General features: G+C 40.4%; 2 protein-coding genes across 5 annotated transcripts; both read right to left on the bottom strand.

Moving 5' to 3' along the window:
* Positions 1-1,273: 1,273 nt before the first annotated feature.
* On the bottom strand, positions 1,274-15,197 carry gpcpd1 (glycerophosphocholine phosphodiesterase 1). 4 transcript variants are annotated; one of them, XM_037085932.1, is made up of 20 exons: positions 15,130-15,197; positions 13,361-13,450; positions 13,003-13,093; positions 12,761-12,845; positions 10,948-11,023; positions 10,111-10,152; positions 9,654-9,777; positions 9,192-9,429; positions 8,889-9,051; positions 8,656-8,785; positions 8,518-8,572; positions 8,339-8,431; positions 8,066-8,143; positions 7,834-7,873; positions 7,601-7,659; positions 7,391-7,456; positions 7,139-7,275; positions 6,612-6,747; positions 5,812-5,972; positions 1,274-2,757 (listed from the first exon to the last, which is right to left on the bottom strand). In XM_037085932.1, the coding sequence occupies exons 2-20, from the start codon at positions 13,407-13,409 to the stop codon at positions 2,571-2,573; spliced, it is 2,010 nt and encodes a 669-aa protein (XP_036941827.1). In that variant the 5' UTR covers positions 13,410-13,450; positions 15,130-15,197; the 3' UTR covers positions 1,274-2,570. The 4 variants fall into 4 exon arrangements, with proteins under 4 accessions (XP_036941827.1, XP_036941826.1, XP_036941828.1 ...); XM_037085931.1 differs by lacking the exon at positions 15,130-15,197 and adding an exon at positions 13,731-14,032; XM_037085933.1 differs by lacking the exon at positions 15,130-15,197 and adding an exon at positions 13,605-13,666.
* Positions 15,198-20,559: 5,362 nt separating this feature from the next.
* Positions 20,560-26,839, bottom strand: LOC119011978 (solute carrier family 23 member 1-like). Its single transcript, XM_037085412.1, has 12 exons — positions 26,706-26,839; positions 25,750-25,896; positions 25,302-25,459; positions 24,518-24,677; positions 24,131-24,312; positions 23,771-23,891; positions 23,499-23,655; positions 22,765-23,018; positions 22,456-22,620; positions 22,263-22,371; positions 21,973-22,068; positions 20,560-21,765 (listed from the first exon to the last, which is right to left on the bottom strand). Exons 1-12 carry the CDS (start codon positions 26,817-26,819, stop codon positions 21,503-21,505), a joined length of 1,926 nt encoding a protein of 641 aa, XP_036941307.1. The 5' UTR covers positions 26,820-26,839; the 3' UTR covers positions 20,560-21,502.
* Between the last annotated feature and the right edge of the window lie 491 nt (positions 26,840-27,330).

Raw genomic sequence — 27,330 nt, 5'->3', positions numbered from 1 at the left:
GAAAAAGGTGTTTCCAACCTAACTTTAATCAGACATGGTCTCCAAATAGGCAGAGAGATCTTTAACCTAATTAATGATGTATAAACACTGGTGTAGTATGAACTTCATGTTATGTAATTTTGCAGGATCAGGTGTAATAAAAATAATTAAAAAGTGATAAGCTGGTTATTCATTAATGGTGATTCATCATTTCTTCAACCCTGCATCTGCCAAAGGTTTTCTTTGCTTTTCTTTGTCCTCAGCATACAATAACTCGGGCTAATGTAAATGAAGAGACTGATCACTGATTAATCCATTTCAAGATTCATGCTGATAAGAACTTCTCAGGACAATAACCATCAGATAAGATGGTGCCTGCTATTACTGAGTGTACGTATGTTATCTTATTAATCATTGACAGGTGGTTACACTGCTGTGCCAGCGGTGTTACATCGAATTCAGTGCATTTATATCTGCAGGGCAGAGCTGACTTAATTTATGCCATGTCACCTTATTTTACAGCCTTATGTAAGATGGGCACACACACACGTTTGAATGTAACCAAACATACTGTAGCTTGAACTCTACAACTATTATATTATTTTAACCAACATTAATTAAGCTGTCAGTTCTAATGTTTGATTCGTCGACAAAATCAGTCTCATAGGTCAAACTGGATTACCACAAAAGGCAAGGATTAAGAGAAAAATGTGCTTACATAATAAAATAACATCATAACAAAACAAGGCATCATCTGCTTGTGGCTACACCCTTAAGTCACTGACAAGTTTGTGTTGATTGTCTAACCGAATAGAAACACTTTGTACTAATTTCACACTGGCTCATCTTTGGTCATCTTGTTTAAAAAATACTACTACTACTACTTAAAGTAAACATAAAATGGCTCCTTACATCTTACCAGGTGTAATCCAAATCTCTGGAAACCCAGCGGTCAAATTGATTAGAAAAGACATTACTGACACACTTAACTGTGGCTGCCACGCTAAAAGTGTTCACATGCACCCCATACGAAGTATATACACACACTCGACTGTGCCTTGAGGTTGTAAATATTGCAGTTTCTATGGGCAACCTTCAGATACTTCTGTGTAACAGACTTTTATTTGAAAGGTCAGGTTTTGTCCAACAATGTACTGAAAAGCAAAACCTGTTGTGTTCACAGACTCCTCCCAAAACACTTGATAAGCTAGATGAGCCTGCAGCAAAACAAAATGTGGAAAGGGCAACTGAAACTCAAGTGATGTGAAATAGTAAAAAAAAATCCTCAACAAAATCAACAAATACAGGTTCTGATTTTATTTACATTTCAAATTTACACTCAGCTGAAACATTAGCTTATAATGCTCACTTGTTTCAGTCATTCTCCCTGGGTATTCATACAGACACATATACAGACCATGCATAACTCACGTCATAAGAGTTTGGAGTTCGGAGATTGTGCGATGAGACAGGCAGGTAGCATACTATAATCTGTTTTGCTGTGTTCAGAATGCAGCATTACCATTACATTAAGCTAAGCAGCACCTTTACAGACAAGTTTAAGTTTTGTGCCCAAAAATAGTCTGCGATGCGATAAAAGGTATCGGTGTTGTGAGGTTGAACAGGATTTACAGGAAGTATTTGTTCATTCTGTACAAACATCTCAAGTCAGTTCTATTCTAATAGATGATGAGTTAGGTCATGGCTATTCTGAGGCAAAAGGCAAGAAACACATCCATTCCCCCCTTTGAGGCTGTGATATATGTGTGCACTGTCGCAATAAAACATTCTTTTCCTTAAATCAAGTAGATAAAAAGGATCAATGTTACAGTACATCCAGTTTGCTGTATTTACTTTACAATAAAAAGCTAATAATACTTAAAAGGCAAAGAGCAGGTGGGGTTGGAGAGGAGCAGCGAGGGCTTTCAACAGTCCATTCTAGAGCAGATTAATCAGTCATGGAGTCCATTCACCTACAGCATTCATTATTGACAACCTGCACCACCACCGCAATACACATCTGCTTGTACTACATGTCGCATGTGCACCTGGTCCAATAATGGATAGGTTAGACGCTCTGCAATGGCTATGTGCACGAAAAGGACAGCGACAGAAACCGAAAAACATCTTAATCCTGCATCATCATAAACTATGACATTGTACAGTCACTTTCGCACCTGTATAATACAGCACGCATTAACATTTAGCACTTTGCACACATAATTTACCAATTTGACATTGTTCCACTATTATGTCACCTCTGTACAGCCTGTTCCGATCCCTAAATAGGGAGGAAAAATAAAAAACCTGTGTATGGCTGGCTTCATATTTTGGCAAAATGTCTATCTATTTCAACTAAATGCATAAATAACAAAACTTAAGTGAAGATACATGACAACTGACTAAACCTGTCATTGCGTAGAGTGGAGTGTAGTGAAGTGAAGATGGTTGTTAGTATTGTCACAGTTGTGGGACAATTTCAGAATATATACACAAACCTAAGATGACATTTTGGAGCAATGTTTCTGTTGAATGATCCATCACCTCGCTGATCCTATTGAGTGTACTGATGTCCACTGAAAGGTGGAAATTTATGAAGAGCTGAGGCCAGAGTCGGACTCAGCGCTTCCAGTGCGGGCTTTGTTGGCAAAGCAGGGAGTCATAGAGTAGCAGGAACAGGAGGAGCTCTTTAGGGTCTCCTCTGTAATAACCTCCCCCAGGGTGTGTTGCTCCTCTACCTGGAAGATGTTGGGCTGCTCTCCTTGGTCCTCACAGATACTGAGAGAAAAGGCAGACGTGCTTCAGTTAGATCAGTGACGGTAGTAAGTGTACACTGGTGCCTCAAGAGGTTCTTTACATGCCATCAGTCATTCAAAAACAAAAGTGATAGCAGAGTGGAATTTAAAAAAAAATGCTTACATATGATGTTACATGGCATATGTAAGACAGTCAAGTGTTCCACACTTATCACACTCTTCACACATGTATAACACAATCTCCAGCAACACATTCTGTAACATTAAATAAAAGTTTGCTTGGAATCAATGTTTGAGGCAACATATTAATGTCAATGACACCATAGGATGTGACGGTATGTTTGTATTACCAAAATACAATCCACCAAGGGTGCAAATTGATAAAACTGAATTACTACCCAACAGTACGGAGAAGTCCGATGGGACATCTGTCGTTTGTACTCACTTAAAAAGAAAACGTTTTCTGATACAAGTGAAACACAGATGGTATTACACCCACCAGGCAAAATGGAAACTACAAAGACTGCTCTGGTTCTGCTCTGAACTAATGAGCCGGAGGGTAATGTTACAATACTGTCGCTCCACACTCATCATTTCATGCACGCATGTTCACAAAAACAAAAACTTCCATTCTGGCTAAGGAGATGATTGTACTGAGTGCCACCTGGCAGTGAGAATGAGAACCCTTTCTAATTGGCTTTAATTAGTTAAAAGGATTTTGGACACCATCTATACATTAGCCTCACCTTCACCTGCCTGTCCTGTGCAGTGTTTTGTGAAGCGATGCCCAAGAGCCTGACTCATGAAATCAAATTAAAGGGTTAGCGTGTTAACTTTTTGTTCCGGACCCTGGCTTATCAGATCCTTTTTAACACAGCCTACTTTTTCCAACCTGCATCTAAACAGATTATGTTTGAATCATACGCAAGGCCGAAGTCCTCACCAGCCAAACAGGGAAAACAATGCCATCCTTATACTAACCTAAATCCTCTTTTCCATGGAGGTAAAGGAACATTTATCACAGCTATGCAGACTTTAGTTTAGGACATTCATGTGTTTCATGACACTGGTTGTTAAACAAGGTTCAGGTTTGGGTAAAGCCATGGGTGGAATTAGGGCCAGCCAATAATAACCACGGAAGTGGAACATTTGCTCAGATAGCTAGTACCATCTGTCTGCGATGAACTCTGACTGAACATAAGTTATCAACCCCATCTCTTGCAGTGAATACACACATAGCCAGCTTTGTGAGCATGGTAGTCTAAGATGGCAAATCATAATCTGATTAACTAATTTGATGCGGAAGGCCACGGTAACTCATTTTCAAGTCTGCAACAAAGCATCCGGTGCAATCACCCCTTTTGTAAATAAATGAAACTGGAGCACAAGCAGATGATCTGAACTTATATGCTGCTTATATGTGCAAATAATAGAAAACATACATGTGAAAAACATCATGTGACATCAGAAATAGCTGCACATTTGAGGCTTAAATGCAAGACTCTCTTGGATCAATGTTCATTGAGTTAAATCACCCCGTTCAGGTCATTACATCAACAGGCTACACATAGTGAGTAGGTGAGGCTGTCAAGGCAGTTTGGTGCCATGACAGTTGTATACATTCACCAAATTAGTTAAAAAGTTTAACACTCTTCAAACTGCAAATTATTATTTTTGTTGTTTAAACTGAAATCAATGTCAAGTAAGTGTGTCGTGCACGAGACAAGCCACAAGTTGAATATCACCGTCATACCAAGCATAGGATAAGGAGGCCTTTCAAATCATACACAACACCAGACACAGCCATAAAAAAGAAAAAGAAGTGACCTGACAATCACTCAGGGAAACTTGCCTCAAAAATGATAAACTTGGCAGTTGACCAATCAATTTTGAATGCAATCCAAAAATCAAGTACTGTACTATTGAGGTGTCTGGTATGAAAAGTCAACCATCTTGCATCATGCTGCATATTAATAATGAGTAGGATAGGAGCTCTCAGGCAGTGTTTGAGGGTGGAGTCATGACATATAGAGTGCGTAAAGTAAAAATAACACAGCCATGAAGCAGAGAGACATTACAGGAACCTGAAGACCTTGAATCAAAATATGGCACCAAGCATTCACAAATTCTGTAAGAAAGAGGCACAGTTATAACAACAACAACCTGGAGATTAAAAATCGTCTGATTTATGATGTATGAAGATACATCTGTAGACGGGTTGTACAGTTGAAAGCCTATAGAGTCTGTTTTCTATAGGGGTCTGTAGAAGTCTGGTCCAACAGGTGCAAACATGAATATAGAGCAAATGTCATTGTATAGTGACACAGAGGTGAAACAGCTGAACAAACAGGTCCTGCTGACCACTCAGCTTTGCTATGGCTGGTGGAAATTCTATTTCATACTGCAAACAACCTCATCTTTATGTTACAGCACTGGTACATGTTGTGTACCGATTTCACACTCACTCACGCCCTGTTCAGTGAATAATCAAGCAAATTTTATCGTCAGCTATGGCAGGTGCCAAGTGATTAGCATGCCTGCCAACACTTGATTACATTACATAATATTGAGCCCCCCCCCAAAAAAAACCTGTGCTGATGAAAAAGGCTGTTATCATTCAGCAGCATAACGAAAAAGCTAATGAGTAATCAAAAGTAGGACGCCCTGCTTATTAACTCATGGGTGGATTCAGGGTGAACAGAGTTTGCAGGGCGCAGTGTTGCATAACTGGCAGACAGTAGCTGGAAACACAATCATGGGAATGTTTTATCAGAACGAGAACGGCACAAAGATGAGTAAGCTTGTTTTTCAAAGCTGATGATGATTATTCAAAATCTGCATGTACTTTACCGGCACATATCTTTTCACATATCTCAAAGATATAAGCTGTGTCATAACCTTTGGCTCACCTTTGGCACACGGGGAAAACCTATTATATCCCCAATTATCAAGTCTTGCAGCTTCCTTTCCTTACTCCTTAGTTATCTTTCCATTTTCAAGATAATTTAACCTTTGGTTAACATTAACATCAGCAAGACCACATGGCAGCTACATAAGCCTGTTGCATTTAACTCACCTGTCATAGATGAGCCCATCAATTCCCTGCTCTCTCAGCTTCCTTCTGTTCTCGTGGTCGTTGTTGTCTTCTCCCCAGCTGAACACCACCAGGCCTTTAGACTGGGCATCTCCGATGTAGGAGAGGTTCTTAAGCAGCTCCTCGGTGTGGCCACTGATACCCTAAAAGAACAAGACAAGTGGTTTAATTTGGCTCACCTCAAAACTAAAATTAGCCCCAGACTTACTCGCTCTTTTGTTAGTTTAAAGACTAGTTGAGTTTGTCTACCAACATGACACGTAGCAAGTATGCTAATTCAGCTTCTTGTGTGTTTAACGTCAGATTATGCTGCGTAAGCTGTCTCGAGTCTATTTTGCACGTTAAAACCACTTAGACACGTCACTAAGACAGCTGACAGTGCTATACTTGCAGACTCGTGTGTTATTTAGACTGTTGTTTCAAGTGAAGGGCTTTTGATTCCTGCTATTTTTTTATTTTAAAGATTTGTTTTGAAAATAGAATTAAACATTAATCTGGTAATAGTATCCACAATTCTGCAGTATAACTATCACTGAACTGGTGACATTTTTGCTTTAACCATTCCTGTGCAAATTCCATTGTTTCAACTAGATTGTCAATACTGAAGCATCCACGTGCCCATGTTGTCTATTACATGTTGGGCTTACATATTTGAGGTATATGTGGCACTGTCATAAAACGTGAAAAAGTGTGAAGTTTGAAACTACCTTTTTGTTACAAGTTAGACAAAAATCTGGAAAATTTGGCCGATAATGATTTGACTTTCTGCAACAAATGCTTACCAGAATATTCTCACTCTGGGCGAAACTTATGGCTATCTGAGTGGTCTGGCAGCGTATGTCCATCAGCTCAGGATACCGGTCTGAAATTCCCTGAGTCAGGAAGAGAATTGGGTACTTGTTCTGCTTCTGACGCACCCTGAGGGAAAAGCATGAAAAAATACCAGCAGCAGTTATCATATACGATTATATACACATGCATTTTCTTATCAGTGATTCTTAGTCTAAATCTGAACTGACTGCAGTTGAATGAACACGCGATCTTTATAACAGCCTACAATGAGTATTTTCAGTTTATGTGTGCTATTGAGTGACTTTTCAGAATAACTGTACCAGTACATGGGATTTGTTAGACCTTTTGAGACAAGGCTTTCTATGGTTCTTTGTCTGCAACTTCTCAATGGAGATCCAGTTATGCAAGACAACAACTGCACTGCCCAGTGAAGGTATTGTGTTTATGGATAGTATGTCGTGACTACGGCCCAATATGATGTGGGCATTCTCTATCCTCCGTTGTTGACTGTGCTTACATTGTGCAGATATCTGGGTCAAAGCAGGAGAAGACAATGCGCCTTTTTCCACCTTTCTGCAGAACACAGGACAGGACAATGTCGAGGAAGGTGTTCATGTTGAAGTAGGTTGATAGGTTGCCGTCCCATGACCCGTCCTGTCAATAAAAAGCATTAATCTCATGAGTTTCTTAAGATATTATATAGACCCCCTTAACCCCATTTATTGATCAAATTATTAGATAATTGACCCTATTGACCAAGTTTACCCACCTTCATCTGACAGATCCATTTGAGCTCGATGTTGAAGCCCACATGCTCTGGAATAGCTTGGAAAATCTGTAGATAAGAATGAAAGATTCTGTTAATTTTAATGTTACTGTGTTAAGTGACAGAAAACGGTGAAAAGCTGGCTATAAATGTTTTATGTCATGCTGATTAGATAAGCTATTCAATAGTCATGAGTATCATAAAGTAACTGACCTGTGAGAGAGAGGGGAATGGCTGATGCTCATCGATTTCATCTTCATCGTCCAGCAGATCTGAACAACAAAACAAAACAGAGTGCTGTTAAATCATCACACAAATTACCTGTTGACCTGCTTGTACATTCAGTTTACATCACTTGGGGATACACACAAAGCAATCTTTGATCAAAACTTCATGTCCGTTTGTAAGTATACTGTACATTGTTGCCACCTGTCGTAAGGACATACCTTTGTCATCGTTTCCTTTTATCGCAGTGGCATGGGCCAGCTGTAAACAAAGTAAAGCATATGTTAACTTCTCTACAAATCAACAAATGATTTCATCAAAACACATTGTGTTATTTGTTTATTGAAGTAGGTCACAGGGAAAGAAGCTGTTAATAATTTCTGTCCCCTGTTTACACGGTTACAGTAGAGCATGACGGATGCAGTGATTCCAGGTGTTTGTGTTAGTTCTTACCTTCAGAAGCTGCAGCTGATCAAATGTCAAGTCTTTGACTGGCACCTCAATAAGCTCCAGAGATGTCTTGTCATTTTTCTGTCAAGACGATGGAAGGAATTACATTTTTTAAAATAGTGACATGCATTTGTTTTTTTTGTTCTTTATTCACTCATAATTAGTAAGTGGAAAATAAAAAAAACACCAACAGAGAAGTGTGACATTTCAGATATAAAATGCCATACAGGTTATCTTCATTTGTTTATTATGAAGTACAATGGGCCGTTATTTTACCTTCTTGGTGGATATGCAGCATGTTAGATCATGATACACAATGGGAACAGCATCCTTGGAGAGGTGGACATCAAACTCTACATAGGCTGCACCCTGCAAGAATTTAATTGACAATGATTAAGACAGAAGTAAATATAACGGTAAATTTTAACTTAAGCTTTAATCTTTGTGCAACTTACATGCTTAGCAGCACTTTTAAATGAGGCAATTGTGTTCTCCCTGACTCTGTGGTGCCTGTAAATCAAAAGTTAAAAAGAGTTTGTTGACAGTGATATGTCCTATAATAATCCTATAAAAGGACTGTTGTTAGGACTCACTTGGCTGCGTGTGTGCTGCCAGCTCCCCTGTGACCCACATCCAGAGCACTTCTTTTCTTCCAGTACCGGGTGAACGACGAGCTCATGTCGCACTGCAACCCCTTGATGGGTCGGATCACCAGATAATCCACTAAAACAAGAGTAACACTGTGTAAACTTATACGCACAGAAATACTTTTAAACAAGCCATTTCATTGTCAGCCAGCTTGGAATTCCTTTGTATGGTATCTTACCTCTGACTTTCCCGATGGTCTGTCTGGAATTACGGCCCATAATGGGAAGCGTGGCTACTCCGTTATCTTTACCACTCTCCGCGAAAGAAGAGGAGAGGAGGCAAGCGGTGCCCACGTGTCCTGAATGAGCATCACCCTGGACTACATGCTCACCCATATTCTCCTGTAAGCAAACACATGCAATCAGTACAAACCTGCTCAGATACACGTCATGAAGGTTTGCTCTTCCTTTTTACAATAACACAAATCGAATAGCTTATCATGACATGGGCTTATCAGAGGCGGTATTCCAATAGGTTTTACCTCAAAGAACTCAAAGGTGAGCTCTAGGTTGTCTGGATCCATGGTGTGGATGCTGTACTCGGTCCACTGGGAGGGCTCAAGTGCATACCCACATTCAGGCTGCGAGTGGCGTGACTTGTATCCATCGGCACTGATCATGCTGATCTCCAGAGTAGTTGTTTTGTGACATGATGTAGGACTGAGCGCATCTTCTTCATCGTCTCCCTCCTCCTCTACGCCCTCCAATGTCAGCTTGATTCTGTACAGATAAGTAAAATTTAAAAAATCGAGTAACAAGTAATTACAGAGATTTGATCATATTGAAAGCTTTGTGTATTTTTTTGTAAGTATCTATGCAAGATTTGTTACACTTAGCTAACAGGTCGTGTAATAGAAGCACTGTAATGATCCACAGATCATGTCGCTTTCAAGGTGAACTTTCTCTGGGTGGGGGGGGGGGGGATCAAATTCGACATTCCCTACCTGAAGCGAGACTTCTTGTATTTCTTCTTGGTGATGGACACCGGAGACGTCTTAGAATAGTGCAGACGCAGGCGAATCTCTGTCTGGCACGTCAGCCAGCCAGAGTCAACACATTTCACCTCATCTGTACCAAAAGAAAAAGGAGGACACAGACGGGAAGCGTGTGATGAAAACATGTAGCCACTTTGGCTCCCGTGACTGCTGACCAGAGAACTGTTGTCAGCGATACTAGCAGGAGGGAGGCAACTGTTTGTTTAGTTATAATGAATGACCTCGAAACCTCTGCTGTACAAAATAGAGGAAGTGACTACAATGTGGTCTACAGGGAGGTCAATTCCACTGACGGATTGAGCACATGAGTAAGCAAGTTACTTAAAGTACTGCTTTCTATTGGAGCTTTAGTGTAAACCTGCATACAGTATTTAATAAAGAGAGTTTTTTTTTTTTTATTACTTACTATGAATTCCAAATTCTCTGTCATCAATATTCTGGTGCGATGCTGTAATAAAGGAAAAGCGCATGAGAAACATGATAGAAGAATATTAACAATACAAGGTAGAGGTCAAATCAAACCAGAGCATTTCCTGAATACGAAGATGAAAGTCCCCGTTTTTATTCTTTAAACAAGATGCCGAATTCAAGCATTCATTGGATTGCTCTGTATCTGATTTGCCTCGACTTAAATAAATACATTTAACTACAAGGCTATGAGACATGAGCATGTCATCTAGGTTAAAGTCATGGGAAAGGGATGGTGTTTTGTAGGATTTCTTTAGAAGAAAGGGGGGAAAACAAACAAAACAAGGATGGGTTGACAGGCTGGGGTCACGAAGGTACATCAAGCAGGGTGCAGATATGGTTGCAACTACTATTCTAATCAAGATATATATGAATTAATTTGAATGAGCTTTGTCTGTGTTGGGCCAACACAATGGCGTTTTAACTAGAGAGGTCTACAATATTAGCTCATCTATTGCACTGTTCCTCTATGGCAATATAGATAACTCCAGCAAATGTTGTCCCTGATCTTTGCCAAATCATACAGACATTGGCAAATAAGACAGAAGCTCCAGAGGCTACCGATTAAATACAGTGTAAGGAGGAAACACTGTTATCAGGTGGCTGTAGGGAAATTCTGACAAACAAATGGTCAGATCCCTGAAGTCCAGGCCTCTTCCTCAGTGAGATTAGACATCTAACATTGCTATAGCTATGGCAGAGAGTGGGAGAATGGGGGTTTGAGTCTGACATACTTCTCCCAAACCCAACCAGTGTTTTTTTTGTTGTTCTATACCTGTGGGGCTCATCGTGCGGGGCTGATGATGGGTCTCCCACATATTGACTATCACTTGACAGGGGCCACCTGCACTCTGCAATTCCAATGTTTGGTACAATGTTAGGGTTTTCAAATCAGATACATTGAACTACTTTTCAGTCTTGGCATCCATGCTGTTTTGGGAGTGTGAGAAAAGAATTAGAGTCATCATAGTCACCAGTCCCCCCCCTCTAGGGCAGTCAGCCAACATGGGTTGAAATCTGAAAAGTGGGTTTGTTAGTGAAGAAAAGCAAACTTGGAAATGTTACTTCAGTTACACATTTGGTTGATCTCATTATCTGTAATAAAGCCATTGTTAATAATAGAAACAATACCTTTGTAGCACCACATTTTGGGAAATATAATATTACACAAGGGAAAGAGAATCCTTAAACTGCTCATTTCTACAATCATCATTCATTTTTATTGCTGCTACTGCTGCAGGAGTAACTTCAGTTTCTTAAATTTCAAGTATGACTTACAAAGCATGAATAAATTAGCACACAGGCAACTATTACCTCGCATGTAGGGCTGGCTTGTCCCCACTTATGCCTTGTGGCTACTTCTAAGGGTCTGAACACAAATATAGGGAAACTGATACACAAAATCTTGAGAGTGTTTAAGACACTCTTTCAGTGTTAGTGAAACAAAACAAACTATAGAACCTGTTAGTGATTTTCCTGCTGATGAGCTGAAATAGAAAGGTATCATGTGATAGATTATCTGAGATCACGACAACACAAAACGTTCAAAAAGACCGCAACACTGGCTTTTAATTTAGCAATATTTAACTTTCTATTAGAGTAAAAGCCACTATGGCTTTCACAAATATTATCTTACGCAGCTATGAGCAAATTAATCTCTGATTTTTTGGCAGGGTTCAAGTTGTAATATAAGCTTTGTGGGGGCTCTTTAAGATAAGTAACCCTGACCAACGTTAGGACAAAAATAAGATAATAATAATAATAATAAACAGCTAAACCGACATCAGTAGAACAAATGGATGTGAATTTTACGCAAATAAAAAATGTCATCATGTATATTTTTTGCTGAATTAACAATAGGCTCAAATAGTAAGAATGTGTTGTACACAGTGTTTCATAACTTTTATACAGTTTTTCTTAACGCAACAGGTTTCACAATTGAGGGTTTATGAAGAGAGACGGACGAAGAAGTAACAGGCTGCACCGCGAAGAAAGACACTTTTGTACATAGAAAGAAACATCTTTATATATTGCAGTTAATGCCGAATCTACAAGAGGGCACCAATGAGTAAAAATTTGTCATAGCCATTTCACAATTTGATTTAAGTTTTTCCTCATGATGCATCAACGCTTAAAATCACTTGATTTGTAAGGGAGTCTGGGATATTGTCAACGCTGAAGACATTCATCACTTCATCATGTGGTCCATGTTGATCAAGTTACACACACTCACACACAGACACAGCATCCCACTTCTTGCAACAATTGAGTAAAATAGATCAGAACAGTTATTCAGTTCAAAGAAGAAAAGGTAGGAGGGGCTCACCCCATAGAGAGAGAAATTTAAAGTATGTGTTGCATAGTTCTTCTGAGGGCAAAAATTACCCATTAAATTGGAGAAATTCATTATTTGTGATTAAAACAACCATTGTTGGTAATGTATTAGAGCCCCGCACAGATCTGAGTTTTTACTGTTTTAATGGAGGCCCATACCCTAACTTATGGGAGCACAGCTTGCATTGGCTCCCACTTAACTTGAACCCTGTTTTTAAGGTTATAGCACAATATAGACAAGAGTCTCTGCTCACCTTCGGTTCTAGAAAGAAGCCTTTGAAGTAGCGGTACTTGGAAATAACTCCTTTAGGCACAGTGATTGTTGTAGTCCACAGATTTCTGTTAGGAAATAAACAAACACATTCATGTTTTAGAGGAACAAAACTGTAAGAAAAACAGACCACCTTTGTAACCTTGCGGAGAAAACCAACACGCTGTCACATTTCGACAGTGTCTTTATAACGAGTGAGGCATTATACATTAAAAAGCAACTTACCCATCATCACCACCAGGATGTAAGATCACAGCTTTCTGGTGGTTCCAGTTTCCAAGGGCTTCACAGCTACCAACAACTGCAATCACCTCCCCTTAAAATGTTCAAAGTGGTGTGTTAGCTGATATAACAACATTTAAAAGACAAACATGACTGACAACTATAACACTATTCATTACAATATTTTTATGTCAACATGCATGAGATGTATTGCTAAATAATAAAAAATGATGACATGGCCAAAATCATTTAGGCCACGTTACTGAAAACCTTTTACAACGCTGAAACTTCAAATCCATACATTAAAGATGATGTCCTAACAGGTGCTGATCACTTTATCTTTCGTCAAGCCTTAACTTACCTGGGGAGGTTTCCCCTCTGACAGCCAAAGTCACCTGAGTGGTCTCCATGGTGGTCAACGGCACGGAGAAAAATTGGCGGCTGTATCAATCTGAAAGACATCGACATTTTATTTTAGAAGAATTGCCCTATTAGAGAATGTAGTCAGACACAAAGTGTGACACCGGCTGTTTTGATTACTTGCATTTGCGTTGCTAAAAATGAGCAAACTCGCCCAAATGGTCGCGAGCTAATTATAACATTACCGTTAGGCTGCTAACCTAGCTAACCGCCGGTAAAGTGCTCGTCTCAGAGCTAACGGACGCCCTGTGAATATCAACACAGGGACAAAAACAACCGAAGCGGAAGATAAACAGGGTCACAGCAGCTACCTTCTTGTTGCTGGCAGCTGTGCTCGGCTCGTTTTGGCAGCCCCGTTAAATGCGGAGTTCACAGAGTCCACGCCTCGCCGCACATAGCCATCGGTCAGAGCGAAAGCAGAACTAACCAGCGGAACCGGTTCTCATTTCTGCCCTTCTTGTTCACCGAACAACGAATAGAAAAGTTAGCTTTGTCTGAACTGTATTTAAAAAAGCTTTCAGCTGTAGACGAGTTAAAACAAAGAATCACCGCTGGGCTACTTGGACGGTTTGGTAAACAAAACGCACGCGCGTTAAGCTCCCCTAAAAGTAAAACACGGTTTCCGGTGAAAACCTTCAAAGTAAAGGGTTTAATGGCCAACGTGATTGGATGGTGGATTAAAAGATTCATTAAGAACGCGAATAGTTCGTGGAATATTTTTCCTTAATCAGTTCCCCTCAGTAAAACTGGCGGTCATAAATGTCTCCCCGTGAAACTAGTTCACGTTCATCAACACATTCTGTTGTGTCGGACTCTTCTGTACAAACACAGTAACTCTCCTCACAATTGTATCCTATGGAACAATGCTTTAATTCCGTATCGAGAAAAAAAAAAACTACAATTATACATAATTGGTTTGTTATGTTTGCAATTGTGTGGTTATGCAGCTTTTTTCCCTAGATGAATGGTAATATTTGACTTTTTTGATTTTTCAACTTGTATATTTTCTATGCATTTAAAGTTCTTAAATTTAAAAAAAATGTGCTTATTTGTCGCAGTGCGTTACTTTTTAGATTTACAGTATCAAACTTTCAGTTTTATTTTGAAATTATAATTCCGTGTCCTGCCCTGGCTTCCGCTGACGGCTCGTACCGGTTCATACCGCTCTGCTCTGGAACTTTGTCTGTGCTGTCAATGCTGCGTTAACGTACCATCGAAAATATCGCAACTTCGAGTTGAAGGTTGTAAACAAACGGTAAACACGGGCATTTTGAAAATATCTCCCTGACAACATATTAACTGGGACAGATGATGGGAAGAGTGTCATAAATACAAACGTTTTTTAGGATAACCTGGTTGCCGCATACATGAAATACGACGCTTATACAGTGTGTTACTGCGAATACATTATAGTTTCAGCCCACATAGATTTCTGAAGCAAAACGGCATCTATCAATTAAAATGGTTGTCTTACTAGTTCAACTTTGTTATGTCTTGCGACCAAGCGGGGTCGGTGGTAACAAAATAATGACGAAATAACGGTGCTGCCTCTAATTGCATCATGGCGTCGGGATTTCCGAGGTGTGTTCAATGCTGCGTCAGCTGGCTGCCGTGTATGTTTGTGTGTTTTACAGAAATTACATGGATAAATTAAATATTGGAATATGTACGTTAAAAATATGCATTCCATGACAACAAGTGTGAACATACCGTCAGCAGTAATTGAGAAGAATGGTCATTTCCAGTGAAAGAGAAAGTTGTTTTGACTTGAGGATGTGGCAATAGTACTCCCTTAAATAGGAGGGGGGTGGGGGGTGGACCGCTACGTCATGATAAACACCATGAAGTGGACTGCTTGTCCTGTCCTGTCTTGGCAAACGCCTGTTCAACGAAAGCGTGTGATAAAAGTGAATATTTGACTCAGTTGGCTGAATAGAAGAGGGCACGTGACTGTGTAGCTCACGTGTCTCGTGGCTTATAAGTACTGAAGAGTTCATCTGCTGACATCACCTTCAGTTCACCTTTCACCCACCCATGCGACCTGTTCCATAATAAGATCTGCATCAGTTTTGCAAGTCCTTATTTTATATAATGATTATAATATAAGAAAAGAGATTAGACTTATTACATACACAACACAATATGTCATAAAAGTTTATCACCTGAGGACACAGCAAAGAGAAGTTGATATCATTCACCTCTCATTAGGCTACTACATTATCCAGGCATGGTTAATTAATGGACGGTGTTGGTCCAGGCACTGATGCCTCTAATGAATTATGTGCCAGGATGATGTCAGGTGTCTTATGACATTATTTATTGAACAGCTGAGGCCACCGTTAACACAGTTTGGTCAGCCTACTTTTATCGCCTTGTCAACGACTGGTAATAAACATTATAGCTTAATTATTATATTTTAATTTAGGTCATCCCCACCCAGCTTTACTTGGCAACATTAAAAAAAGAATGGATCATCCAACAATAATATAAGATCCAAAATGTAACAATAATAAAAGAATAGAAAATCACAGTGCCTGTCATGTCAGCAATGGTAGAAAAGAGGATAAAAAAAAAATAAACAACAAGAACATACTGTTCTGTTTTCTGTTTGTTAGGGAACATTAAACAACAAGATACGCAGACTGACAGAAAACATGAGAAGTTATAAGGAGTGAGTAAGGAAATAATCAGGAACAATATAATAACCAATGAATTATTAAGTAATCCCTGAATAGCTGTCAGTTGATGATGAGTTACAATAGAAAAGCCCAGGACATACTATATTAATAAATTATCAGTTAGTGATCAGTTCATAAATATCTGTATATACTGACCACTTTCACAGCACAAATGACTGGTGACTCATTAACGACTATCGACTCAAACATTATTTATGATTACTGTCATTTGGTAATGTTATACATGATACTGGGTAGTTACCATAGTACATATCAGCTCCTTAATAACAAACCAGAGATAGCAGCATCATCAAATAACAAGTGTTATGTTTTACTTTAGGTGAATAAAAGAGCGACTGTTGATTCAATAACCAGGATTTAATGAGTGTCCTTAGTAACTACTCAGTTTTATGTTTCACTTGTGGTTCACGAAGAGTAACTAATGATTAAGTAATTAGTAATGAGTTGCCACTAGTTCATAGTTGATTATGAGCAACTCTTGAAGAAAGTGGACAGCAGGTAGATCAACATGATTTAATCATTACCTAATTATTCATTAATGTTTCTCCCATCAGTATCTGCGATGTAGTTCTCTAATCACAGCTGCTCATGAAGTGGTTCCTGATTCATTCCTCACTCACCCCTCAGCGTTTCCTTGTTCCTGGTTGTGAAGTGATACTGTTTTCTGTACTCATGACAGTGCTGTCGTTTACACTGAGACAGACTGAATAACCTGAGCCTCTGATAAAAGAGTCGTACACATTAATGGATTTGTAGAACTGACAGATTAGCAACACCGCTTTAATAGGAGGACATTCACACCGAATGTTGATGCTGTGAAGTTCTTGTTGACCCTGTTATGTTACTGTAGATAAAATCATATCATATCACCATCTGTAAATGGTGCTGCTCATTTACAGAATGGCTCTTTTTATTTTCGGTAGCTACAATCAATGTTGTAAAGCAAATACAAAAGAAAATATAGTTCTAGAAAGCACACAGATCAGAATCAGTGACTGTGTTATAAGAGGAATACCTTACCTTAATATCACCACAGCTCAAGTCGAATAAAAATAATATCAAGAACAGTTCAAGTTTCTGGATTAATGTGAAATAAGCGTGTGAGTTTCCTTTGTCAGGTGGGGTTTATGAGTCAGATTCACCTCGAGCTGGGAAGCAATAGTCACAACATCCCTGCCCAGAGTGATATCAGTTCATAAGAGCCTGTTCCACCTCAGTGTGCTGATTCATTCAGTATCTCTCAGGGGCAGATATATCTGCCGCTGAGCTCAGGAAATGAGTGGACCTGATTCTTATGGACCATTTTCTTGTAAACAAAAGATTTTGATCTGTGACTCTCAACCACTCCCGGGTTCTTTGAACACAGACTGAAAACTAAAGTTAAGCCTGTAGCACCCTCCAGTGTCCAAATGAAGATAATACACCACACCGTTGAAAGAAACATTGCATTGTAAATTAAACTAAATCAATCAGGACTTCCTCACAGTGCAATCCCTCATTTCTGACATGCAAACACACATGTGGAGACAAAGCAGTGTAAATGCTGCACCGAGGCCTGTTATTGAGCAGGGATTAATGAGTCCCTCTTGTTTTTGAGAAGGCCAACATTGCAAAGTATTAATGAGAAGGATGCATTTTTCATTTTGGGATGAGCAATCCCTTAAAGTACGCTGTCTCCACTTCTTGTCTGGCTTTGTTAATGAACACCGGTGGGATCCCACTGTGATGAGGCAGCGGCAAGCCTCAGGATGAGAGGAAATCATCCGACTGACCCGGGAAGAGGCTGAAAATCTCTGCTCTGGTTATTTCAAGCATGAAAAGTCTGGGAAAGTATTTTGCTGCCAGAGTGTAGTTTATGGGCCCCGATTACTCTGGAGTCCTATCTGCGGATCAATACTTAAAAGTGGTCTGAGATGGCAAGACGGGGAGGGAGAGAGAGGAATGTGAGGGCTCGATAAAAAGGAAACAGAAATCATGATGGGTGAAGAGAGACTGCAGCATAATGAATATTTCAGACTGGTTCTCAGCACCCAGCAGTGCTCTCATCACAGATCACTTTCACTAGTCACTACCTGCCAATTTATCTACATGTGAATTTATCTGTTTTCACGTCACTGTCGCTGCAGTAGGTTTATCATGCAGTGGCACAAATATACCAGAATATATACCAATAAAGTAATGCTGCTTTAATAAATCATAATCATATTAAATTATTTGCCAGTGATGAAAAAAATACTAAATATCATACATGTGCTATTCATCTGTAGAGGCTGGAAGTCTGCAACAGTCATCTCTCAGTGACACAACACTGCTTAGGGAAAGAACAGTTGGAGTCGAAGACGCAGTAGGCGAAGAACGTGACACTTAACTTTGTGTGTGGGTTGTTACTAGAAAACATTCGATCAATAAATCTATAGCGTCTTCTGCATTTAGAATCGTCTGTATACTTACACTTAGTGCATTTCCGCTATATACTGTAGAATCCCATTATCAATGTAAAGAAAATGAGAACAGTTAAATACTGGAGACAAACACGAGTCCAGTTAAAGGACAGATTCAGCCAAAAATGAAAATTTAGTCCTGATCTCCTCACCCTCATGCCAGTGGAAAGTTGTAGTGAACATGACAAGGTGTGTCCACAAATGTATAGTGCAATTAAAAGATCATCTTAAAGTAGAAATCTACACAATAGGTCTTTTTTTTAATAAAGTAGCATCACAAGAAGGTGCATAGTAAAATTAGAGCATGAGAAATTTAGTAATAATAACTTTAGGAGAGTTTTTTCCGATACGGCATGCAGATTCTACAATATAGTTTCAGATTTAGAATAAAGTGATTATGTTATCAGAGACTTACCAGAAAACCCTCCTCATAGTATTTCCACACATCCTGTTAAACAGTAATATCATGGTTGGTTCAAGCGTGAGGATTAATGTAAAGTCAGTGTGAGAGCTTCCTTCTCTCAGGCGGGGGGTTTATGAGTCAGACTCACCTCAACCTGGGAAGCACCAGTCACAATATTCTCCCTCAGATCGTGCTCGACTGTGAGAGCCATTTTCACCTCAGTGTGCTGATTCATCGAGTATTTCCGAGCACTGATGTATCCGATATATCCTCCACTGAGCTCGGGAAATGAACAGAACTTCATATTATGGCCCACTTAAAAAGCCCAAGGCTTAGCCTGACTCGTATTATGATAATCCTCCATTGTTATTGTCACATTTTGGTTGTGTAAGTGCATAAAACCCAAGTTTCTTACAGGATTTTGATATGACTCTTGTACAGAATGGCAATGGTGTGTGCAAAAATGTGACGTAAAGCTGTCAAGTACCTTACTGGTGTATTCACACATATTTCTTGGCATCAATTGCCTTAAGGGATTTGAGGTCAAAACTACAGCATAGTTTTTAATGAATCAGCAGGAGTGTGTAGAGCTCCTGCAGTGTCTCCCGCATCTGCCTGCATGTGACCCCCACCTACTGGTCATGAATACACAATCGCTCTGTCTCCCTTTCTGTCTCTCATGTTTTCTGTTCGTCACTTTTACCTGCTCCCCCACCTCCGTTAGCGATAATACATAAGCCAAAAAGATGAACTCGGCACAAGAGATCTCATCAGCTGCCTGAACGCTGGGAGGACGAGATAATATGATGTCAAATTCAAAAAGAGAGAATGAAAAGTAAATCCTCAAGGTTGAGGTCTCAGGCAGACAAAAAGAAAAAGAAAAAAAGGATATGGTGCTGATAAATTCAAGACTTGCCTTCCCTGATGAGCAGAGAACTGCTGAGTTATCGTGATCATTTCCAATTGAAATGCAGATTGCGGACACGACGTTACATAAAACCTTATTGTGAATGCGCAAAAAGCCTTCCCGGAACACCAACACACAAATTATAATATTCTGTAATGTGATCTCAGTGAGGTAAAAATAAGATATCCAAAGAGAGAGAAAAAAAAGGGGGGGAGGGATTTTCTTAAAGTGCAAATTACACTTGTGCTATTATACCATCCTGAAATCACATTAGAGCCGGCAGCCAACCGTTGACCGGTGGTCTAAATGGGCCCTGGGGAAAACCTCTGGCTCTACAGATCAAAGCATTTCACCATATCCCACCTGGCTGTCAGAGCTGGTTAGACAGAGGAAATGAATACAGAGAGAAAGAGATGAAGGCATGGAAGAGAGAGATTGAGGTAGATGTGTTATCTCTGTTTGTTTTTGCAGGGGGGGAACACAATAACAGCTAGAGGGTTGCTGCTGAGGGTTTTTTTAAGCAGCTGCAGTGTGAAGATAGGGCTGCATGATAATAAATGTATCCACAGGCTAAATTAAATTTCCTTAGAAAGGGGAGAACAGAGAGCACATTATTCTAGTTATTCTGTCCGTGAGTTATTGGAAGAGTTCTGAGTAGTGGTGGAACATGCAAACAGCTTAACACTCAGATCGTTTTGTATTTCTGTTTTAATTGGTGTAGGCAGCAGTGAGAGCTACAGCGTCAGATATCATTATTTCTCTCTGTGTGAAGTCGGGCTCAAATATTGAAAACATGTTTTAAACATCAAAATTAAACTCACTGCTGGCAGCCATGCTGCATGTAGGACGGTAAACATAGATAAACTATCATTTTAATTAGGAGGGATAAAACATTAATGAATTCACGAGGAACATCTCCAATTTGCATTTCAGCAGCACGGCAACTCAACAAGTGCAAAAGACGAATATGCGATACGAAACAATGTGATACGATACGATGCGATATGATGTGATGCAATGTGATACAATACAATACGAAAGAATACAATATGAAAGAAAATTTTGAAAATGCTAATCATAAATTATTGGAGCCCAAAGTGACTACTTCATATTCCATCAAACATTCCAAATCCAGAAGAATTTTCACTTACTATCATATATGACAAAAATAACAGCAAATCTTGACATTTAAGAAGCTGCAATGAGAAAATGTTTGACTTTTTTGCTTGAAAAATGACTTAAACAATTAAAGGAGATATATTATCCTAATTTTCAGGTTCACATTTTTATTATGGCTTACTAACAGAATAGGTTTACATGCTTAAATTCTCAAAAAGCACATCAGTTTTCTTATTCTGTCCAGTGCTGCAGCATGTTATTCCCCGTCTGTACGACATGTTCTGTTTGAGCTGCTGTCCCTTTAAGGCTTCCTCTCAAATACCCAGTCTCCTCTGACTGGTCAGCTCACACACGCCTGAGCCAGCACCGCTAACTACAACAGAGCAGCTTCACTAAATTAATCCTGAAGTGCCAAACAAGCTGCAAGGCATGAATAATGCAAATATGTGACATGGTGACGTAGTATGATGTCATGAAGTCAGAGAATGTTATCACACCACCTCTGTTTCAGACCTTACAGGTGTATGTCCTCAGTGACTCCTGTCCCATCAGGAAGATCATCATTCCACTTGCTCTGAGGCTTATTGTCCTCAGAGCTGTACTGAGTTCTGTTGCCCTTCCAGGGGCAGAAAGGTACGTAACGAACCCAAGACTGAGAAGAGAGGCAAGAGGTAATGCCCAAGGGCAAGTCATATATCTCCTCAGTTTCCAGGGTGGTGCTAGAGTCCTCAAGATGCACTTTGTCCCAAGCTAAGAGGCCACGCTCACGTTTAGTCCCTAAGACAGAAGAGAGCCATACAAAATCACTTAAATAACATAAACAGCTTATGTGCACAAAGTAGAAATCTGTGATGAACATAATGATTCAATAATAGGAGAGAAACAAAACGCAAAAAGCAAATTACATGCCCAGAACCGTTGTAAAGAGGCCATGTGCACTGCAATTGCAATTTGATGAAATTACACCTGTCCACTTTAGCTTACCAGGTATTGTGTTATCAAGGAAGAAGCCAAGAAACCCTCCCACAAACATATGGGTGGTCAACAATATGTGCACCACTTGGTCGACCTCTTTCACACCTGAGTTGCAAGAAAGGAGAGAGAATGTCAAAACACCTTCAGACTGATGTGCATCACTTGCTGCTCTCACCAAGATACAAGTCAGAAAGTTCAGCTTCTTTTTTTCACAAGGAGAACTTAATAGTCTCATGTCAGCTCGTAGCAGTCGAGGTGAAAGATGTTAAGAAATAATGACATTTCCTGGCAGGTTGTACCTGTTTTGAAGAAATCAGGATTTTTCAAGATCCAGTTCGGAATGACAAGCGCAGTAAACATGGAAAAACCAAAAACAAATATATTCCTGGAGGAATTCATATCTGTGGACTGAAAAATAAAGACACATTGAACTCTAAATAGTAGCAAAGCATTTGGAAAGAATATCAAACCAGATTTCGTGCTGCTGTTTACCTGCAGATTGGAAATGCCTGCTGCAGTTATGACTCCAAACATGATCAGGAACATCCCTCCAAGCACAGGGGTGGGGATGGTTGTGAAGATGGCTCCGATTTTACCCAACATCCCCATCAGAATCATGAAAACTCCACTCAGAAGAATCACCGTTCGGCTACCAACCTGTCACACAAACGGGCAGTTTGAAAAATAATTTGCAGTCTGTGCAGGTAGCGTGCGACAGCAGATTTGCCAGCACATATTTGCTGGAAACAGCCTCTTGAAAACTGCCTAGTTATGAAATCAAGCAGTATGAATGAATTTTACCTTGGTGATACCCAGGGCAGCCACGTTCTCACTAAACGAGGTGGTGCCATTGCCCGTGCCAAAGGCTCCTGCCAGCAAAGAGCCGACCCCTTCAACGCCAATGCCCCTGTTGATGGCGTGCTTCGGGGGAGGAGGGGCCCCTGACAGCTTGGCGCACGCATGGTAGTCGCCCACGGACTCTGCCATGGAGCATATTATTCCAGCCATAATGCCAAAAACGCCTGCCAGGCTCACCGTTGGCATGCCCCACTGACCTGAAAGAGGAGCCAAAACTATGATTATTGAATGGCCCATAAAAACACCCTGGTATTTTCAACAATATTGTCAATATTTGTTCCTTCTATACACCCAGTATACATCTTGCTTTCTCTTATCCCCCTGTAAGCACTAATAATATGACTTATGTATTAAAGAGGCAATATGTAAAAATAAGACAGAATGTGAAGAAATAGCAGTTTTGATATTATGATTATGACTGGGATACAGAGATATCTATTAGTTAGCATGCTAACCAGCTAGCCGTAGCCCACCCCCATCCAGAAACTCCCGCCAGTGGTGTAACCATAAACACTTCTCTTATCCCGCTCCCAGTCTGAATCGCTTACTGCATGGCTAACTGAGCTAACCAGCTAACTGTTTGTTTTGAGTATGAATTTGTCTGGTGTCCAATAATGTATATTACACCTTTTAAGATAAAAGCAGAGGTATGTTGATAGTACGCTTTCTGAATTTACCAGGATACGGTAACGTGAACCAGGAGGCCTCGTTCACCACATTTCCCTTCACGTCAGTGCGGGCCAGGTAGCCGTAATGGGCTGGATCGGATGGTAGGACATCATAGATGGTGAGGAGGTAGCAGACTAACCATGAGACCGCTATGCCCAGAAGGATCTAATCAACATCTAATATTAGTATCAGTGTCAGTATTTCCAGTTAACCATGATAAACAACAAAAAATGCTTTAAACAATATAAAAAAGTTGAGAGTATTACAGTGTAAAACACACAGGCATTATCTGGAAGATGTAGAACTTTGAAGTGTGAAGTTTCTTGGCTTTGCTATATGCAGGAACAGGGACTGGTATGAGACGGAGGTACTGGGAGAACAGGATGATCAGCGCCGTGGTCCTGTGTGTGTCAGAAGAACTGTAATTAGTATGATGAGACATAATTAGAGAGTGATTTTAGAGATTTGAAACAGGCCAGTGATGATCACACAAATCTAATTTTGCAAAGAGATTTGGCTACCGGCTCCGACATTACCAGGCAGAATTTAGTTTTGAATGTAATGTCAGACTGTTGCCTCCTCTGGTTCACCGTTCCAGCTTGGCACTATGAACCATTATTGGCGGCGAGCAGTTACGTACATAGCAGAGATGCCCCAGTGGCTGCCAACTTTGGTTCCGGCTGAATCGTACAGCGACAGGCCTATGAGAGAGACCGTGGGGGCAATGGTGAGGGGGCCAATGAAGCGCATGAGGAAGCCAATGAGACCAGAGAAACCGACGAGGACCTGAAGAAGAGAGGCCACCATGATCGAGCCCTGCAGCTGTGGACGGGAACACAATAGGCGATACAATCAACATCAACGTCACCGCCTTTTCTTTGTCTGATTACAACAATATGATTGGTTTCTTCCTCGAAAAACCTCAGTGAATTAATCATGAGCTCAACAGAAGTGTGTGTTTCACGTCTTTGTTGGCTCGCTTCTTTTGAAAAACGGTGAATGCAAAGCGTTTTTGCGTTTGGCTCACCGTTTGCATGCGGCTCTGCCACACTTCTATGAAGAGAGGCGAGGACGTGTTGACCAGACTGGCGTTCTGGGTCCACGCTGGGCACTTCCACTCTGGCATGGACAACATGGCCATGGCAGGGGTCAGCAGAGCAAATGTGCCCCCCTGTAGGATGGGAAGCCTACAGGTGTGCGAGGAGTGAAAACAGTTCTCTGTCAGACACACAGTTACTGAGATATGAGTCCAAGACAAAGAGGAAAAAGAATGCCACATGTTTTCTAATGTATAAGATCAGAAAACACCTCAATAATTCAGTTTAAGCTTGCTAACATTTGGTAATCAGCACTAAACAACCAGACAAAGATCAGATCACATCTTCAACCTTTAGCTCTGTTTTTGTTCTCCACCAACACCGATCTCATTGAATTTGCTCACCAGCTAAGTTTACCTGAGCTGTATGAAAGCAGGGAGACTAAAACGTAACTTAAATGTGGTGTAAAACAGAAACAATCAGCTCAAAGACGCTAAAAAGCTACATGGAGCTGTGAGCAAACTTTTGCAAATTAGGCCTAAATGGAGTCATTTGATTCATTGTTAATATAAATATCCTTCAAAGTTTCTATTGAGTTAAGTAATTCAGGAGGAAGAAAGTAAAAGTAGCAGCGAGTGCACCACTTTCCAACTTTTTAAAGGTGTCAGTTAGTGTCTAACTTGTGTGAACAGAGTTTTTCCCAGCTATCTTGCCAGTGAATCTCTTACAGGATGAGTGAGCGATGGAATACATCAGCGGCATATTTTTCCTCACCTGACGCCGAAGATGACCTGCAGCAGGGTGCACAGGCCAGAGACGAAGAAAATGGTATTAATGAGGCGACTCTGGACCAGGCTGTCGTGCTGCAGACACAGCCCCTCCGAGAGGATGAGAGGGATGGAGAGGATCCCACCGAACGCCGTCAGGTAATGCTGCACAGCAGAGGAGCAGTGAGGAGAATGAGGAATAGGTGGTTCTGAACGCACCACCGCAAACACGAAACACGTTTAGAAAGGCTGCACTATCCAGCAAAAATTATGTAGTCTTCTCTACGATGATTAGATAATAAACGTTTTTACATAGAAGCTTTATTGCCCCAATTACACCGGGGTTACACAGTGTCAGAAACCAGGAAATTCCCAACTCATTCAAAGAGATCACAGACTTTAAATTACACTAAATGCTAAAATCAGCTCACAGCACAAAGAGGGATTACACCCACCTGAATGGCCAGAAAAATACAAAGGTACCAAGGGGGAACGTCAGTCACACAATAGGTGGGTTTATTTCTGTCTTCCTCTTCCGTGCAGCTGCTGCCACACGTCTTTCCCTCCTTGCTTTTGGGTGGATCATTGACCTGGTCATCCATCTGCAGCAGCGTATAATAAACATAAATAGTTAAGTTAAGCTCACCTGAAGACGTACCAATGCATAACTTGTTCTCATGTTTATACATCTGGTTAATGTACACCACGCTGAATTATTCAAAACCATTTGGAATCATAGGCAGCTGCAACAGAGCTAATTTCATTCATTCCTCCTTTATATATATATATATATATAGAACTTTATATTTCCACAATGTTGCTCTGCTATGTTTCTACAGTAGCCAGGAGTGGACGAACTAAAGACACGTAGAAGCTGAGACAAGGTGTGTTTAGTTAGTTGCCATCTGCAACCACATCACTAGAGATTAATATCCTTAGTTTAATATCCTCAGCTTCCACCACTGTTTTTAACTGGAAATTTGGGGCCTTCAGACATTATGGACGACAGATAGACATCGTGGTAAAGTCTTAACAATAGTTCTGTCGTTGTGTTCATGTACATACTGGCTGCAAAATGTTGAAAGTTATAAAGCAACTATACTGGAAAAGATACAGATTTATGGATCTAATCCAAACGAAGTGAGATCTGTTGCTGTGTGGGCTCTCCCCTGTACGAGGGCTGTCAGAGCACAGAGATCATTTCAGCAGCAGTCGCACAACTTTCAAAAAACTTTCAACCTAAAAGGACTCCCACTCGTGTGAACCCTTGCCCACAGTGTCGCAGGATAAATCAAAACTCAGTGTTGCAAAATCCTCAGAAACCAAAAGCATTTTCCCTCTGAGCGTTTACAGGTGATGCTGAAAGAACAACTAAAGGTTTTTTTCTGCGTGAATAAGTCATCATACTTACATCAAATGCGAGGTTGTCAAGTCCAAAACCGCTTTCTTTCCCTGAAGCCATTGCAGCCTTGAGGTTGGATTTCTCCAGACAAGAGGTGAGCTGGCAAATAAAAGTGAACCACATCCTGAGGAGTCAAAGGAGGAGCACAGGATCATATTCAGGTCGAGTGGAAATCATTCACTCAGAGTTGTAAAGGTGCTTTAATGACAACACAAATTGACAACACCAGCTCTGCCTGACCTACTGAGGACAAAGTTTATCTCCTTGTTCACTCAATTATGTAACTAACTATTAATAGATAGTACATAACATTGGAAGTCCCCAAAAGAAAGTCCTTAAAAGTACACCTATTACTTTCCCCCTCACTCAAAATATGCAAATGCTTTCCACCTCACACCTTTGTATGCTGAATTTTAGACTGGCTTCCAAACTGTTTGTGGTGACACACATCACGCCTCTTAAAATCAGATTTTTCAGAGAGCACATTCATATTTTACTCTTTGGGCAATGCATGTGAACAACAGCCTCCTGGTGCAAAACACAGTGAATCTCAAATAGTCCACTATAGGAACTAGAAGAAAGACACTTTAGAGCAACACTGAGGGACACAAGTGTGGATGAATGGACTGGTGCA

The sequence above is a fragment of the Acanthopagrus latus genome, chromosome 22, assembly GCF_904848185.1.
Source record: "Acanthopagrus latus isolate v.2019 chromosome 22, fAcaLat1.1, whole genome shotgun sequence".
Classification (NCBI taxonomy): domain Eukaryota; kingdom Metazoa; phylum Chordata; class Actinopteri; order Spariformes; family Sparidae; genus Acanthopagrus; species Acanthopagrus latus.
The sequence above is the reverse complement of the archived record's forward strand: the minus strand, read 5'-3'. Positions and strand labels throughout refer to the sequence as shown.